Source organism: Caretta caretta, chromosome 9 (assembly GCF_965140235.1).
Source record: "Caretta caretta isolate rCarCar2 chromosome 9, rCarCar1.hap1, whole genome shotgun sequence".
In the NCBI taxonomy this organism is placed as follows: Eukaryota; Metazoa; Chordata; order Testudines; family Cheloniidae; genus Caretta; species Caretta caretta.
The window spans coordinates 77370477-77389597 of NC_134214.1; the positions used below are offsets into that span (position 1 = coordinate 77370477).

At 48.6% G+C, this 19121-nt stretch overlaps 1 protein-coding gene across 1 annotated transcript; it reads right to left on the bottom strand.

Annotated features, from left to right (window-relative positions):
• Positions 1-9164: 9164 nt before the first annotated feature.
• Positions 9165-18047, bottom strand: LOC125642371 (protein Wnt-11b). Its single transcript, XM_048863607.2, has 5 exons — positions 17605-18047; positions 16094-16329; positions 13886-14163; positions 12647-12939; positions 9165-11423 (listed from the first exon to the last, which is right to left on the bottom strand). Exons 1-5 carry the CDS (start codon positions 17685-17687, stop codon positions 11249-11251), a joined length of 1065 nt encoding a protein of 354 aa, XP_048719564.1. The 5' UTR covers positions 17688-18047; the 3' UTR covers positions 9165-11248.
• Positions 18048-19121: the final 1074 nt, after the last annotated feature.

The window sequence follows — 19121 nt, forward strand, 5'->3', positions numbered from 1 at the left end:
ACCTTACAAAGGAGACAAATAAGAGGGCGTATGATAGAAGTATCAGTGTTATAGGGAAGGTAGATTGAGAGCTTCAATTCTCCTTGTTTTATAATCTAAGAACAAGACAGTAAGTGAAATTAAAAAGTAGGAAATTCAAAACTGTTAAAAAGAAATTCTTGTTCATGCATGATTTGTTTAAGCCATAGCACTCATTGCCAGTGGAAGAGATGGAGGCTAAAATCTTGACAAGATTCCAAAAGGGATTGGGAATTTACACAGTGTGGCAAAATACCTTGTTCACCTCAGTCCTTTTTAGGTTTGAGGCAAATCCTTGTGGGTGGCACAAGGTCCTGCTACTCCTCTCCTCAGTCAGTCCCTTGTACTTATTTTCCTTCCTTTCTAGGGAGCGAGTGCAGCCTCCCTACTGGGAAGGTCTAGTGTCTTGCTACAAACAGCCTACTGGCAACTTCCCTGCTTCTCTCACTCTCTCTCCTACCACCCAGAGGAGGGTTTAAAAAGGTCCCGGTAGTTGGAGTCAGCTGAACCTAATTGGTTCCCTAGCAACCCCTTTTCCAGCTGCACCTTATTGCCCTGTGGTTCTCTCTTCTCAGTGGATAGGGAAGGGCCTTTTAAACCTCTGGGACTAATTACTATCCCCCTTTTGTAGCTGTTTGTCCTGGGTTTACCACAATAGATATAAAGAATATCCAGAATAATTATTCATTACAATTTTGAATGGTTATTAAGCATTGTGGCTTTGGTTTTACATCAATCTCAAACTATTAGAAATCAGGATGAAACCTATGAGGGGTGCAGATTGTTCCACATATACCCACTGCAGAGTTCTTATGCCATTCTCTGAAGAATCTGGTATTGGCCAGTGTGACAGAATACTTGATTAGATGGACTGCAGGTCTGATCCAGTCTGGCAGTTCCTATGTTCATATGATCACACTTCTGTTTGGAGCAAATCATCAGAGTTAGAGGACTCAATGATAAAAGTGTCCAGGCCTGGGTGATGCTGCAGCTTCCAGCAGTGCTATCACAAGTGGAGCTGTACCATCTGGAAATTACAGGCTCAAAAATCCAAGTGTAGGCAAGATGAAAGTGTCTATTAGGATTTTGGTTGCTGCCTATCACTTGTATCTAAGCACCAATATACTGATTTCTATAGTTTCAATGTATACTTCACCTTATGGGTTATTGCCATAGTTTTAACGTTTTGGTGGTTATTTTTTAAAATAAATTGTACCTTTGTACATGTCTGGAGCAGCATTTCTAAACCTTGACCATTATCAAAGAACATTTTTTCCTCAGGAATATACCATTTGTCTGTGTACAGGGCAAAGTCTCATCCTCTATATGTTCAGGTAAATGAACTGTGAATTTCAGGAAGTTTCCATGGGCAAAACTCTGAGAGAAGTCTGTTCCTGCCAGCCTGGTTATGACTCCTGCTCTCATGGTCCCACAGGGGGGCTCTGTGCATGTAACTGTTAGGAAGCTTGTTTGTTTGATGTTAGTGCCTTATATGCGGGCTGTGTATCTACCCCAAGCTTTTGGTGGATACATGAAAATGATCTATTATAGACAGTTTTATTTACAAGCTTTGCTATGCCTCTTCCCTTGTTAGCAAAATGGCAAAGTAGCAGGGCACCCATTTTAAACCAATGTTATTTTTAATGCAGAGAAAACCTAGCTTTCCTGAAGCTAATTTTCTTACCTTTTCCCATGATTTTTGCTCTGATTTTCTTCCCACAGTTCTCTGGAGATGTATTTGTTAGACCATTATTAGTCTCACTTTTCCCCATTAAGGAAATTACAGTGCAAATGAAAATCTGGGTGCTGCACCCATAGTCCTATTGTGTGATGGGAGAAGAGCAGGGAATCTTTTCCAAGAAAAGCTTTATAAAACTGAAATATCACATATTGGCTATACTAGATACACATGCTGGACACAGACACATGGTCCATTGACATGCTTTGCCTGTTACACTTCGCCAGAGGGAGCTAATTCATTGCAAGACTGAAAGAGCAGGAGATGCCTGACAGAACGGCTGCTGCTACTGCTCATTGTTTTGGTGGGAAAAGCCAACCAAGACCACAGCAGCCTTTGAGATTGGTCTCTCAGTGAGGTGCAACTCCCCCACGTACCGTGTCTCATCCCAGAGATTAAAGTAACTCTTGGTGAAGTGTGGGTTCAGGTTTTGGCCTCTCCCCTCCCTTGAAGGAGCCAGAAGCACCTATTGCAAAATGCTAAGACCAATTTACCTTGATGCTGCTTGTGTATTAGAGCTAGTGCTGCTGCAGGGTTTTTTTTAAAGAAGTTTTTTTCTGTACTGGATTATTAATAATAAATAATAAGTAGCTCATGATCTAAATCAGACACAGACAATCCAGGTCAGACATGGATTCAGGCCTAGAAAGGTGTAGATTTTCTTAAAAGTAATATTTTGTTTTAAATTTCTGTTGCCTGTCATCCAAATGGATCCTAAACCTCTTTACTAATCAATTATACACTCTCTATTTAATCATTTTACCCGCTGCATAAATGCAGCCATCTCTTGAGTGGGACACCACACAGCAGACTAGCAGAGGAAGAGGAGGAGAATCCTCTATCCAACGGGGGCGGGGGAAAGGGATTAAGAAGACAATGTAATGTGACATTACAACCAGTTTCTCTCATCAGAAAGACAGTACCTCTAGCTGTTCAGCACATTGATTAGTTAAGAGGGGAGAGTACCTCCCATTGAACCACTCCGTTACTGGGATTTCAACAATGTAATCCTCTTCTAGGACATGCAGATCTCCAGGTGATAGCAACAGAAGGACTTGTGGGGTAGACTGGCTCCTCCAGCAGTTTAACCATTGTGTCATCTAGACCTGCTCTGAGCTGGATTAGACAGCATAGTGATTAGAATAGCAGGAGCTGGCCTCCCACTGCTGAAGCTAACTGCTGGCAGCACCAGTGGGAAATGTTAGGAAAAAAGTCTAGTGTAGACACAGGCTCTTCCTTCCCAGACTGCTAGGTGCCCACGATATGTTAGCAGAATCAGAGAGATCTACACATGGTAGTTTGCCCTAAGCCTCACAGAGAACGTGACTAGTATGATCCAGTTTCCTGGCAATAACACATGAGCCAGGCTCTGATCAGCACAGACCCAATCTCTTGCCAGTTTTATTTCTCTACCACAACCCAGTCCTGGAGCTGGAAGCATCATGCTGCTGTTGAAGGTGCCAATTTTCAGAGGACATCAAACCAAGCCCCTGACTACTCATAGCATTTTCTGAGAAGTCATCATGCTGAACCCAGGCTGCTGGACAAATTTCAATGGGCATGAATTCTAGCTCCCTAAATGCCTCCTGCATTTTCACTCAGATAAAGGATTCTACTTCACGTCCTGTCCTTAACAGCATCAATTCACAGGTGTTTAATACCATGCTCCACAGATGGCTGTTTTTCAGCAATCAGGTCAGTGATCCTTGCATATCCAAAGGCTGCCTAACAGGAGGGTTGAGTGAGGCCAAAATAAATAAATCCTCACATGCCGTGGCATGCAGGGAGAGAATATAGGACCCTAATATGGGGGTGCACAGAGAGCACCAGGGATGAGGGAGAAGGTGGTAGGGAGTTGCAGGGAACTCTTGAAATAGAGAGGGATGGGACAGTGGTCCACAGGGAGTTTATGGGATGGAATAAGATGAGCCCATGGTGTGAACTCAACAGACAGAAGCTATGAATTGTGAAACAACTCCCACCTGTCAGTTCATAAACAGAGACTCAGACTTCAAACCAGCTGCAGTGGAGTCTCAGCAGGATAACCACCAGAGGAAAAGGCAAGCAGGAGTCAACTTCTTGTAGAGCATAAGCCAGTCATTTGTTCATCTCCCTTTGGCTTGGGATGGGGAGATAGAGACAGGGAGCTGCTCTTTCCTTTCTCATAGGGTCATCTGCTTTCTGGTCTTAAACAGGTCCTCCAGCCTGTTAGAGTTCTGAGTACTAAGGTTAGCTCAGTAATGAGGACCCTGTCATTTTATTGTCCTGGATCAGCTAAACCAGAGAGGCATATGTTTGGTATTAACAAGAATCAAGCCCTTAATTTCTTCCACCTGGAAGGGCAGAACTCTTCTTTTCCCCCTTCCCCCAGTGAGGAAGCTTCAGCTGTTCTCAATTTAGCAGGATTTCCAGCCCTGTGAAACAACTCTTCCCACTCCCAAATGTATGTGTGTCTGCATGGTATGAGCAAACCTACCCCTTGTCAGTGAATCCACAGACCCTCCAGAAGGTGTTTATGGAGTTGATGTCACTATGGGCAAGTCTTGTTTAAAAATTAGTACAGAGTCTGAACTAAGCAGCATGACAGAACCTGCCCTAAAGATGCAATTGTTGGTATGTAACAACTGAGTTATTTCATAGTTGGATATTAGGAAAAACTATTTCAGTAGGAGGGTGGTGAAGCACTGGAATGGGCTACTTAGGGAGGAGGAGAGATTTTTAAGGCCTGGCTTGACAAAGCCCTGGCTGGGATGATTTAATTGGGGTTGGTCTAGATGACCTCCTGAGGTCTCTTCCAACCCTAATCTTTTATGATTCCCCAGGACAACAATAATATATGCGGGGTTGAAGGAAGCTAGAGGCCCCCCACACTGCAGAGCTGACCCCTTCAGGAGGAGGGTAAGGGGCCCTGCTCCATTTAGAAACAGGGAAGAGAAGACAAAGGCCATTTCCATCTTTCCTATCTGATGGCCTTGCTTTGTCTGCTAACTGGAACTTGCCAGCTCCTACAAGAATAAATCCCTTGCCCAGAACTAAAGGAAATCCCATGAAGTGCCTTTTCTCTTATCAGGCTCAGTAACTGCTCTCCAGATCTGCTGCTCCCTCTTTGAAGTGGTGCTCTCTAATTACAAACCTGCTGATGGTTGGCATAGAACACCACCTCAGCACCCCTCCCCTTTGCATTGTGCGTGAGCAGTTTCAGTGTAGATTATCTGGGGTGGGGTCAAATAGGCCTAGAGGAGCATTATCAACATTAGCCAAATGGATCCTAGAGAGAGATGAAAGGAAATAATAGGAAGCTGAGACTATGCCCCAGGCCTTGTCTAGAGTGAGCAAGCAGGTCCACCCAGCAGTGTGGGCAGGCTCCTACCTGTGCTGTTGAATTGTCAGGAGCCCAGGCACTTCCCCTACTGTGAGCGATGAGTCCTGTTTTCACCTGCTGCCCTCATAGGTCTAAAATGAGTTAGATTTTCAATGACAAGGTGGGTGGTCTTTTATTGGACCAACTTGTGTTGGTGAGAGATACGAGCTTTCAAGCTACAGCAAGCTCTTTTTCAGGACTCTTGATTAAATTTACAGAGCCACTTTCAGCAGGGGTGGCCAAAGTATGGGCTGTAGGCTGGATAAGGCCTGTATCTGCCTTTATATTCAACATAGGCACAGCCAGTTATGACTACAGGTATGAGCATGCAGCCTAACTGCTTAGATAGTGACTGAGCATTGCCTAGTGGCACATGTCTTTGCAGGCTGCCCCTTCATATTAAATAATGACCATAGTACGCAGAAGCAAAAATGGTTCTCCTGCACATATATGTAATCATTCACCAAGCTCTTGCTCACACTATGATAAGCCTCCAGCTGCAGGAATAAACAAATAGAAGCTACAATCTGCTCTATTTCATGCAAATTAGGGGCTGCTTAAAGATTTCTGGTAAAAAGAGAGTTCCACCTGTTAAGGACTTGAACCCCAGACAGCACGGGAGTTTTGACCTGGTTCATTTTGGGTTCGAGTCCTCAACACACCCCACCACACACAAACCTACCTTCTCTAGCGTTGTGGAACTACCATCAGTGGAGGGGTGAGGGCCAGGGATCCACTACTACCCAGATCCTTTATCTGCTCCCCTATTGGGGAAGAGAGGTGACACACAGACCTGAGGCTGCTGTGGCAGCTGACTAGCTGCCTTTGGTTGGAAAAGGAGGTTTCCTTTCCTTCCAGCCCCTTACAACCCTCCCCAAGCCAAGACCCTGTAATCTAGTTTAGTGCAGCAGACAGGACTCAACTCCCAGTGAACTGAGCAGCAAGTGAAAGTTGTAAACCTAACCAACGTTCAATAAGCTCTGGAAAGTGACTTCCCCTGAGACTACAGATTGTGGGGGTGTATTCTGCTGGCTCCTCCCTCCTTATCCCATCCTCCTTGCAGACACTTTGCTGAGGAATGCAAATGAGAAAAGAGCAATTATTTAAGGATCTACAGATAAGACCACTTCCCATCTCTTCCACAGCAAAAAGCTGATTTAAAAGCCCACCTCAGAAATAGTCTCTGGGACGCTACACATACTAAACATGAATGAATCCGAACTGGACCCAGTGCCCAGAAAACCAGCCACAAAAGCAAAAAAGAAAAAAAAAACAAGTGGTCCAGTGTGGAGGGACAGGGGAGAAAGAAGGCCACAGTGATTAGAAATGCACCAGCTTCAATTAATGATGATTTGTTTGTTTATCCTTCACATTTTTAAAATGTATCTGGGATTGCAGATAGCATGGCTGCAGTCTCCAGCTGTCTTGTCCACTAGAGCAGTCAGATGAGCCAACATCTCAGTGGATATTATTTCTGGTGGGGTCCCAGCTGTTGGTTGTTTCCTTACTAACATAAGCCATTTTCATGGCATAATTATTCACCAAGCCCTTGCTCCTTGCATAACAGGTCTCCAGCCAGGGCACTAAATAGCCCACTCTTACTGTGGCCAGGAGAAAGTTGTTGCCATGTGCTTGACTGCGGTTACATTTTTCTCTAAATACTTTGTTCCTATTGCTAAAATAAAACACTTTTGGTTTAAGAAGGCTGTTTGGTCACTCTGTTCACCACTGGTCAGACTCCTAAAGGGAAGAACTGTAGGTGCTGAACCCAGCCACACCTGTTGGGTTAGCACAGGGGATACACAGGATAGCCTACAGCCCAGTCAAAAAGTGGGAGAATTGCAGAATTCCACCCCTGGAAAGGTAAAGCCATGAGGCCCAGCACCTGAAGGGGGTGTTCTGTACCCCTGAAGTGAGTACACTCAGACACAGCCACAAAGGGGACAGAGGTTTAGCTAGTCCTGTAATTATGACAGGGGACTCAGATCAGGAATGGATTCCTGCCTTGCTACAGGTGGTGTTCCTCAACTCATGCCTAGCCACAAAGATGGGTATTTGTCTTCTGGTAGCCTCCCCAAGGCCATTTCACTAGCTGCCCCTTCCACCTACTTTTGGAACAAGAGAGGTTCTTCAAGCTAAGACCCAGCACCCCTTCTCTATCTTACTCATCTGTGTTGACTCATCACCATTGTTCAGCTGAAGATCCCCAGGGACAATCCCTCTTGTTGCAATATCTTAGCAGGGTGTTATGGTGCTGTTGTCCACCGCGAAAGTGATGGGATAAAGGAGAACAGAGATGGAGATTTTTTTTCTTTCAACACTCTGACCCCAATTCACAATGGTACTACTTAGCTGTCTACAAAACTCCAGCTTTAACCCTGTAGGCACCGAAGTTTCTGTCCTGTTGGGATCCACGCTGTCGTCTCATTCTAGGCATCCGGAGATCTATTTCTTGCCTGACCCCCAGTGATTCATGAACTGGGGGAAGAGAGGCATTCATTTGCCTAGATCAGACCCAATCCAGCAGGTGTGCTCAGAGGCTGTCTACCAGATCAGGTCCTATTCAAAATCTGGCCAGAGGAGGTGGTGGGAGCGCCAGTGCCCACTTCATAACTTTTAGGCCAGTGGTTAGAGCACTCACTTTGGCTGTAAGAGACAAGCCTACCTCTCTGCCAGCAGCAGAGAAAAGATTTTTGAACCGGGGTCTCCCATGCCTCTCAGGGGAACCATAGGATATTGTGATGCAGGGCTCCCTCAACCTCTCTTGCTGAAACTGTTCCACTATGGCTAAATAATGAAAGAGTCATTGGAGCTGGGGGACTGGACACTGGGTTTGTCCCCCACCCCCACATTCGCACACTGTCCCTCTCAACTTCAGCCCATGACACCTACTTATATCCCCTTGTACCACCCTAAATAAGTCCTTAGTGTTTGCACCCTTCCTTCCATTACACATGTATCATGTTCCCCTCACATGAGAGTTTTAATCTTTTCAATCACTAATTATTAATCAGTCCCTGCAACCCCCAATTATTATTGTTGCCCTGCTTGGAGCTTTCCCCAGTTTGCCAATGTGTCTGGTGGTGAGGGACCCACACCTGAATGATGCCTCCCAGGTGCCAACCACATCAGTGCCAGACAGAGGGGGCCTATCCGCTAACTGCTCCAGAAATGGTGCCTTTCCATATTTAGCACAAAACAGTCTGTTTTTTCTCAAATCACTGGAGATTTACATCTAGTGTGCTTTCTCCTTCTGTGATTTCCTACCCACATTTCTGGCATCACTAAATCATTCTGCCATGCTCAGTGGGGTTTATAGCTCCTCCCACTCCCATAATGTTTAGTATCCACAGATTTCATTAACACCATTCACCGGCATTTCCAGCTCATGGTATGCCTGGCATGGCAATATCTTCTGCTGGTTGGATTGGGTAGTTATTCAGCAATGAAATGGTTATGGTGGAGGCGTTTAAGTTACTAATTAAGCACCAATATTAACTCACTGGAATAAAGGAGGGTAGGTCTGGCTATACTGGCCGGTTTCAGGCTCAAAAAGCCCAGCACCTCAGTCACAGTGGGAAGCCCACTCTAACCAGCAGGGCTGGAAGCTCCCTTCTCTTTGTGAATAAATTTTTGTGAGAACAAACACTCCACAAGCATGAGCTCCAGATTTGAGCTTTTGTTTAAAAATAGAAAGTTAACGTTCTAACCTTCGCAGCTGTGAAGAAAACTATCTACATAGGGCCTAAGCATAGCTGATGCAGAGATATCCGCCTGAGGCTGCAGATTGTCTGAAACAATAGTTGTTAAACTGAAATCTAATTATATGCATTTCATTGTAAACAGTTAGCTATTTCACCTCTGATCATTTTAACTTCCAGCACATCTGCTTATCTCAAACTGCCTCCAGATCTCTGCTGAGAACTGGTGAGATGCAGCTTTTCATTATCAATAGAAAACCTGCAGCACATTAATGTTTAGAGGCTGGGTACAATAAAGTGTTCGAACAGATTCCATGACACGAGAGAGTGAAGCAAAGCGATAGAATTATTCATTTCCATATTTAATTCAATTAAAAAACCCACAATTTAAAAAAAAAATAAATGTATCAGCAGCTGCCACAGAATCCCCAGGGCCACAAGAGCTTTGCCCTAGAATTTTGATTAAGTTTACAAGCGTGCCCCACCCTACAGATGTCCCGAGCATATTGCCTTTTAGAAAAAAGAAAAAGCCTTCCCCTTACAGTCAGAGGAAGAGGAATCTGTGAAAGCTGCAGCTGGTGTCTCTCTGCTTTCATCTTGGCTTTGATGTGTGTTCTGAGAGAACTGAGGCTGTCGGGGCCAGCACTAGCTGGAGTGTGACCCACAGACAACAGGGGGAGGAGAGAGAGTCAGTCCATTCGAAAGTCACTCACTTTTGACCTCTCCTCCAGCTGCCAGCTCTCACAGAGGTCAGTTTGAACCATGATTTATAAAGATCAGAAACAACTCAGGGATCATTTCCCCAGACTCAAGCTTTTGGAGTTTTGGAGTAGCTCTGCTACTAGGAATAAATCCCAGAAGAGTGAGTGCTTTGCTAGGAGATTAGATCTGCAGCAACCCAGAAAAATGCTCCATAGCTTGTTGTGTCTGGCTACAACAGCCAAATGCAGTATGGAATCAGTACCAGAGGGGATACAGAAGGAGGGGAAAAAAGCATCTTCAAATGGAAATAAACATCCTTTCCCTTTAAACTATGAAGCCACCTCTGCCATTTCATCTCCTGAAAGGATACAGAATGTCTGCTTTGCAGTCCCTTTACCAGGCAAAGAGGGGACACAGCCTCGCCTCATCCCTTCTGTGGCCAGCTGAGTTCTGGGGCGGGGGGAGTGTGCAGAGTGGGGAGCCCTCCTGTGTAACGTGAGGCTTAGGGCCATCATTGGCAGAGACACGAACCTATTTATTTAAAAGGTTTCAGAGTAGCAGCCATGTTAATCTGTATCCACAAAAAGAACAGGAGTACTTGTAGCACCTTAGAGACTAACAAATTTATTAGAGCACCAAATAAATAAGCAGAAATCAAAAGATTCAGTCTCATCTCCAAACCCTACAAAGGGGCCCTGGAACCAATGTACTCAGTACTCACTGTCAGCACTGTCAGAGACAGGGGCAGGCTGCCACCCTTGGTGTGGAGGAGCAAGGGAGGAGGGGAGAAAAGGATGTGAGAATGAGAACGTCCCACCCAATTTACTGGCTTCTCCACTTCACAGGTGTGAGCTCGGGGGCAGAAGCATCAGGCCTGGTCCTTACCAAGACCCCACTGGTTCATGCTGAAGTTCAATAGCGCTTTCCATCCCACTATTTCCACCCACATCCCCTATGGACCTTTCTTTTGTCTCAGTTTTTGTAGCATGCCCATCACCATGATATTAGAATGTCTCTATTTCTCTCTCTCTTTCTTTCATTGGTATGAAAGGACAGAGGAATGGATCTCACTGATAGTGGAGAGGGTGGCAGAGATCTTTCTCCAGGAGCAATTAATTGGTCAGAGACGAGCCTACACCCAAGCCTGATCCTAATGTTAGAGAGAAAGTGTGATGCTGCAGAAGACAATGAACATGTACCTGTCTTGAAATTGGAGCATCTGGTGGCCACCCCAAAAGTGTATGCCCACCATTTCCTCAGCATGTTTATTCAGGAGCAGCACTTCTTTCTTCCCCTGCATTCACTCTGGTCTCTCCCCACACCCGTTTCCATCCATCACTCCTGGCTTTCAGGCCCCCTTCAAAAGCTTCCCACAAAGAGACACGGCTGCTGGCAACTCAGGGGAGAAAGAGATCCATGCATTCAGGGTAATAAATTATTTGTCCCCAGCTGGAGGTTGAGAATTGGAACAAACCAGATCAGCCCCAGGAGGCAGCTGTCTGTCTTGCTCTGGAAGGGGTGAGGCTAAAGACATCAAGCCTGGCCTTTTCCCCAAAAATGTGTGTTTTCCTGGGTAATGCCAATGAGGATTTCCACTATGGCCTCCTTTCTTGCCAAAGCTTACAACTTCCCCTGTGATTAATTAAATATCCAGACATGCTCTGGAGTGTCTCGGAGCATAGGTTATTTAGGGCTTTCTCAGTGCCTGGGCTGCTCCAGGGCTCTGCATTACTTGCACACGTATCTCTCCACTGTCCGCTGGCACTTCTTGCACGTCACATAGCAGCACCAATAGTACTTGCATTGGCACCTCTCCACCACACTCTCAGTGTAAGCATTGTAGCCACGCCCGCAGCACATCAGGTTACAGCTGTCACTGCCCACAGAGGTCTTGTTGCATTGCCTGCCAAAGTGGAAGAAAGATGGGGGAGTTGGGGGGATTTAGGGATGTGATGGCACAGCTGGGTTGAGGTGCTAGTTATGGCATAGGAGTTGAGATGGGTCAATCTAGGAAACAACTTGCTCAGCCTCCAGGGAAAGACATACATGGGCACCAGAGAATAGTTTGGGAGGGGCTGTTTCTCCCTGAGGGACACTGGAATGATGAGCAGTTTGATGCAGGAAGGACTATGGAAGAGTTTAGACTGGAGGACCATTCTCCTCATGACTCATCAGGGTGGGGTGGGTAAATGCTTCTGACTCCACCCACTGAATTGCACAGGGGTTCTCAAAATGGGGGTTGGAACCCCTCGGGGGGGGGGGGGGAGGTTGCAAGGTTATTACATGGGGGGTTGTAAGCTGTCAGCCTCCACCCTAAACCCCACTTTGCCTCCAGAATTATAATGGTGTTATACAAAAAAGTGTTTTTAATGTATAAGGGAGGGTCACACTCAGAGGTTTGCTATGTGAAAGGGGTCACCAGTACAAAAGTTTTGAGAACCACTGGAATAGCAGGTTCATATGCCAGGCAGCAGGGCTTGGCTGTGGAATGGACTAGTTGAATCTACTGGACTTTCCATTGCCTTGACAGCTGAATCCTGAATATGGGGGCACCTACCATCCTGTACCCAGGGGAGATAAACAAGCTGCTGGGTTTCATGGGAATCCCCACACTTGCTGGGTCTGCCATCTAACTAACTGGCAAATGCTTCCTCCCGACAAAACACTCAAGGTTTAGTATCAGCTCTAGTGGAACAGAGGAGATGGATGGGGCCCAATCTAGACCACGGAAGGCCCCTTGTAAGACCATACCATATGAGAAGGGGCTTCTCTCCACTTTTTGCATCCTCTCCCCTCCCTCAAACGGTCTTCAAGTCTGCAGCGAGTTACATGGTTACAAGGTTTGCCTGTGGTAGGGTGTGCGTGACAAGAGAGGGGCTAGGGAGTTTATTAAAATGATGCAGGGAGATTTCAGAGCCTCTTGCAATTACAGCCTCCCTATGCACTCACAGTCAAGCTGGCAATGGGACATGTTGTGTGTGTTATAGCAGAGATTACATCATTCAAACAAGAAGGGATTTAGAGAGAGTGTTTCTAGGTTAGACTACAGAGGTAGAATGAGAGCCCCTTATATCAGAGGGAGAGTTATAACACAGGGAAGCTATGGCATCTGTAGCTGGTCCTTACCTGTCCTGAGTCCCCAGAGACCCCAGTTTGGGATTCTTTGTGCAGTAGTCTGGAGAACTGACTAGATAAACCAGCTCAGCCTCTCTCACTGGCCTGATGTCCAGTTCTTTGGGCACCAGCTGCTTTCTGGTCCCCATATGCCGGTGGGTCACCTTGGTGGCTGCCAGGTACTTGGATTTGAGGTCAGCCGCTATTTCACTCAAACCTTGCAGCCCCTTCCAACAGGTCTTAACTGAGCAGGAGCCAGAAACACCATGGCATTTACACTTGGTTTCCAAGGAGTCAATCAATACCTGGAAAGAAATAAAATCAGTAAGGAACCCAAAGCTGGGATTCATCCTTCCCCGCCACAGCCCATACATCCCAAGAAGATCTCTGAAGAGCATGTACAGGAGGCTTCAGGATATGAGAAAGCATGGTCAGTCATTGGCACCCAGGAGGCCTTATCTCACTTAGTACCTATGGGGGATGCTTTCCTGCATTGCCAAACATGAAATCCTGCATCAAGACTAACAGGGAATCCAAGGGTTCAATTACTACGCTTTTCTGTCCCTGTAATAAGAGGGTAGTCCTTGGGACCAGTGCCATCCATAAGTTTGCAATGGGGCCTGAAGTTTCCCCTCATTAATTCAGGGTTGTGCTGTGGGCAGTTTCCCATCTTGCTCCAAGTAGCCTGGCTATGTATGGAGACCTGTAGTCTCTGCATGCCATCCCTCCATAGTATTAAGCAGGAGGGGTAGCTGCTATTTGCTCCATTTTTGCACATTAATTGCCACCTGTGGGCTCATGGCAAATTATCAGCAAGGCCCTCGGTTGGGTTATGTTTGGTCACCACAGGTCCATTAGCTACCAGGAGTGGAGGTCTGCAGAGACCTACAGAAGAACATGCAGTTCTTATTATAGCAGGTTAGGTCCTGGGGTAAAGCAGGTTCAAAGCCAGGATGGATCTCAATGTACCACTGGGAAGATATAAATAGCCAGCAATTATCTCCCTGGAGGTTAGCAAGACAGGGACTCCGCCCTGTTTCTGTAAGGCAGGTGTTTGTGTGAATGGGTCATTATAAAGTTACTTTAACCCACTGATTGCCTCTCCAATTTATTCATGTGTGGTCTCCCAACAATCTGGCAAGAGGCTGCAGCCCTCCTCCGCAACTCAGCCAATATAACCAGTTATTTCTTAAAAGAGGTACCCTGGTTGTGGCTGTCTTGCCAATTTTTGTGGCCAGTGACCATACCCACCTGTCGGCCCACTGCATTGTTATGTAGATTCATAAGCCTGGTGGCTTGTCCTCCTGCCTTGCTGGACTTCATGGGACCATCAGCAAAGGCAGAACCCATCTGGAGGCCATAGCGGAGGTTGTCCCCACAGCCACCCCACCTGAAGCCAGGCCCAGGCACCTCAGATGGGACAGATCCACAGGAACAGATAGGTAGCTCCCCTGAGGCACAGGCCCGGGCAATGGAATGACTGACAGCAGCAGCAGCCAATGCATAGACAAACGCAGATTCCCTGGTCCCTGTGAAGAAAGAAGAAGAATCCCAAAGAGTCCTGAATCCCAGAAATACCAACGTGATTCCTAGTGACACAGAGCTTTCTTCATACAGAGAAAATCACCACGTACTCTTCAGAATCATCCCCACCTCTCGTTCATTTGATGCTAACTGTACGTTTCACAAGGGTCTCAGCACAGTACAACAGCAATCAGAATTCAGGACCTGGGGAGAGGGAGCGTGAGGGAAGCGTTTCCTTTTGGCTGATGCTCCAGGCAACACTGATTTGGGCTCCAGAGTGAGCAGTGGCTCGCTCTCTTCAGCCTCATTACATGGGTCCTTCGAGAGAGCAGTGCTGTTTACAATTAGTACCTTGGTTTTCTACAGCTCTTTTCACCCAAGGATCTCAGAGCATGCATGCAAGCGCTCACTCTCTAAAGTGAAATCTCACAAACTCGTCACAAAACTGTGGTGTAGGTCAGCATTATTCTCCCCATTTCACTGAAAGGGAAAATGAAGTGCAGAGAGTGAGAGCAACTTGTAAAGTCACACAGCAAAACAGCAGCAGTTCCAGAAACAGAATCCAGGATGGTTTACTCAGTGATGAACTTTAACCGCTCAAGTACATCTCCTCTGACAGATTATTATTTCTATTATAGCAGCACCCTCCCCCATTAGGGCCAGAGCCCTATTGCATTAGGGAGACAGGGCCCTATCAGTTCCTTCCAAACAGCTTACTCCCCCCTGCCCCCAACCCAGACGTGGGCAAATTATGGCTCGCGGGCCACATCCGGCCTGCAGGACCATCCTGCCCAGCCCTTGAGCTCCTGGCCTGGGAGGCTAGTACCCAGCCCCTCCCTTGCTGTGCCCCCTCCCCCGCAGTCTCAGCTCGCCACACCGCCAGCACTCTGGGCGGCGTGGCTGGCTCCAGCTGGGCCGTGGGGCTGCAAGCTCCTGCTCTCTGAGCAGCACGGTAAGAGGGCGGAGAGCAGGGGCGTTGGATAAGGGGCAGGGGGTCCTGGGGAGCAGTCACGGGACAGGATGGGGTTGGATAGGGGGTGAGGTCCCAGGGGGGTGGTTAGGGGCGGGCGTGTGGATAGGTGTGGGAGTCCCAGGGGGACTGTCAGGGGGTGGGGGTGTGGATAGGGGTCGGGGCAGTTGGATAGGGGGTGGAGTCCCGGGGGGGCGGTTAGGGGTGGGGGGTTCTGGGAGCAGGCAGTCAAGGGACAAGGAGCGGGGAGGGGAGGGAGGTTGGATGGGTCGGGGGTTTTGACAGGGGACAGTCAGAGGGCAGGAAGTGGGAAGGGGCGGATAGGGGGCAGGGGCCAGGCTGTTTGGGGAGGCACAGCCTTCCCTACCCGGCCCTCCATATAGTTTTGCAACCCCGATGTGGCCCTCCGGCCAAAAAGTTTGCCCACCCCTGCTCTAGCCAGTAATTCCTTTCACAGGAGCAAGAATGCAAAAGTCCTGCTCTGAGTCAATAGCAAGTGGACAAAACCAGGTATAAAAGAAAATATAGTTCCTTTGTGCCCCCCTCCCATCTGCATCTCATTCTGATTCTATTCTTAGTGCCATCTTTTTTCATCCTGTTTTGTTCTGTTCTTCACTTTCCCCTGGGATTAACTCTCCCCTTCTAGTTTGGGGGTCTCCAGCAATTGCTCTTTTTTTGATGTGGAAGTTAATGTCAGTCACACAGACTGAGAGCTAGCTTTGAGACTGCATCCTGCAGTATCTGCACGCTCCAGGCCAGACTCTGATCTCAGTTACACCGGTGTAAATTCTGTATCTCTCTAGTGACTTCAATATGGTTACTCCAGAGTATCTGACAACATGAATATGGCCCATTGACTACAATGGGAATTTTGCATGTGAAAGGACTGCAGGAGAATGAAAAACTACAGTGCCTAGGCAAGCAGAGTATAGAAATGGCAGATGATATAGCAGAGCTTCCTTTACCTTTCATGAGGTCAGGGGTGAAACTGGGTGCATTCTCAATGGAAGAGCAGTTCCATCTCATATCTGAGAACGTTTTCTGGCAGACTCCCTTGGTCTCTTTGGCTGCATGTACAATGCTGTGCATGAGCTCCAGGTTTCTTCGGCACAGCTGCAATTGGTCTGGGACTAGCCCATCCAATATCTTACAGTGCTGGGTCTCGTTCCAGGCTACCCTGCTGCCATTCACCATCAGCCCTCTGTCATGAAAGAGGAATTACCATATATGAGTGAGACATGGGTAGAGAATCGAGGCCAGCCCACTCTTGTTGTGACCAGGGATGTTACTGAGGCGGAGAGGAGGAGAGATGAGCCATGTGTTGAGTATTGGTAACTGGATACCGGGCCTTTCACCTCTAGATCAGGAATCTGGTTACGGTCCAAATCAGTGACAGCTGTTCAGTGGTCCCCCACATGAAAAGAGGTGGTGGGTCTCAGGCCTGGAATCAACATTGTTAAAACAAACATAGCTGGTACTAATTGCATCCCTTTGTTGGCATCCTCAGCAGAGGCACCTAGACTGAATAGACCTGACAGCTAAACTCCCCTCTGGGCCTAGAGGCACCCACTCCAGATCCAGACTGAGGTACATTGTAGGGCAGTGCACTTGGGAAGCTGGTCCGTCCTGCTGCTGTCAGTGCTGGGAGTTGTCCTGGTGGCACTCCACCCTTAGAGGCATTCCCTTATACTGTGTAGGGAATAAGTGTGAACAGCGTGTGGGCTTTAAAATGTATGTCTCTAGCTCACACGTTTGTTACATTGACACACGGGGCCTGATTTTCGGAGGGATGAGCAGCCACAGCTTCCATTGATTTAAAATAGTGTTGGTGCCCAGAACTTCTGCAAATTGGGCTATAAACCGCCACATACGTGTGTATCTTGTATTTATTCATACATACAAAGGGCCAAACTGGAGCAAATGGAGACTCCCACCCACCCAAGGCTGCATGTGGCCCATTATTGCTATGTGTGAACTCAGTGGAACTAAGCAGGTATAAAGACCAGCTAACACTTGTATCCTGAGAGGCAAATGTCAGACTGATTTGAGATGCCACTTAAAAAGCAAGACTGAAAATCCTTCCATGCTAGCCCCAAGGCAGGCAGTGGCTAGTTGGCCAGAAGGGGAAAGGGCTCCAAAGGGATGGCTGTGTTGAGTTTAAAATCCAGTAGGGGAACAATGGCGCACAGAAAGTGTCCCTGTCCCAGGGGGAAAGGCAGAGGAGTTGGACTGCCAAATGGCAGAGGACAGAGAAAGGGAGCCAGCTCCCCGCCGGCTCAGCTTCTCCGCTCCCCTGGAGGGTGGCCAAGCCTGCCCTGTCCCCAGGTGGGTTAGCCCAGGCAGCGGTTTAGGGAACAGGGATTTTCCAGCTGAGCTGGGGAGCCCCGGGCAGGGCAATTCTCAGCTGCCGCGGGAGGGGTGGTTGCCATGGGCTGCGGCCCCGCGCCCCACCCCTCTGCCCTGAGTTGCTACTCACAGCCACTGGATCGCCGCGGAGAGTCCCAGCTGCCAGAGCAGCGCCAGGGTGAGCCGCAGCGGGGCGGGGAAGCTCGAGCCCATCGCAGGAGCGGGCGGCGCTCAGGAGAGGAGCGAGGCGAGTCCAGGAGCAGGGCTGGGGGGCGGCCGGCAGCCCCCGGCTCTTAAAGCGGCCGGGCGCGGCACCCCCCGGGGGGACGGACAATGGGAGTTTCGGGTGCAATTCACACGGCGGCTCCGCTCCCGGCCGGACACGCGGGGCCGTTCGCAGCTTCGTGTCAAAGCCACACAACCCACCCCTCCCCCGAAAAGGCCGCCGAGCCCCCGCCCCAGGGCCCGGCCAGGTGTCCCGGGGCTGCCCGTAGCTACCCAGAGTCAAGGAGAAGAGGGGGCAGCAGCAATGCCCAGGAGAGAACCGGGGGGTGCAAAGCCCGGCAGGATTGGACTGGGGGGGGGCGCAGAGCCCGGACGGGGGGTGCGGGGTTGGGGGGCACAGGGCCCGGCCTGGGTGGGGTTGGGGAGGCCGCAGAGCCCGGTTGTGGGGGCGGGACTGGTTGGGGCGCAGAGCTTGGGGACTGACTCGCGGCCACTGCCCTTTCGTGGCCGATCAGGGGATGGGGCCCCCTGGCTGTGCCCAGGGCCAGCCTTCCCCAACGCTGCCCCTTGGGGGCTGCTCTCCTGCCGGCTGGCCCGGGATCTCAGGGCAGTGCACGGGGCTGGTCTCGCAGAGGGGTCTCTCTCTGGCCAGGCCCTGGTTGCATTAACACTCCCGCGCATTTAAATAGCGTCAGACAAATATTTCAGGCAGTTCTCAGAGGTGTTGAGACTGTGTCAATCTCCACTTCCCCGGGGAGTAGCGAGAGGCTGGCTACCCCTTTGAAGAGGCGCTTTGAAATGAGAACTGGGCGGCTCCGGTTTATCTGCATGTGAATTGCTGTGAATCAAGGCAATCAACTGGGGGCGCTGTCCCGCTAGGAGCTCACGAGGGGTTCGTCCCCAAAACCAAGGGGAGCCCCGTTGCACTGCCCGGTCCCCTCCCGCAGATTAGAGCAAAGGCCAGTAGCGTTACACCGCTGCTTCAAACTCCCAGCCCTCCTGTTTTACAAACCACCCATGGGATTGACCAAGGGGTGCGAACAGCCGGAGCGTGGCGGCCTCTTCTTGTAGGAGAGCCAGCCAGTGAATCCACTGCCAGCTTCTGCTTAGCACTTCCATAGCGCCTTGTATTTGCAAACAGTTTACAAATATTTAGGATTACTGAGCTGCCTGGAAGGGGAGATGATTAAGTATTAGTAACCCATAAACTCACTGAACGTTAAATCTCACCAAATGAGGGTAGATCCATCCTCATCATCCTATCCACTCATTATACTCCACACCTGAACATAGCCATTATATGGACAACATACCCTCATATCTCAATGTCTGTACTTTGACCCGTCAACCTTTTACCCCCGATCGGGGAGATTGCAGATTATGTGTTCCTTATGCCATCTGATCCTAAACTGAATTTCGCAC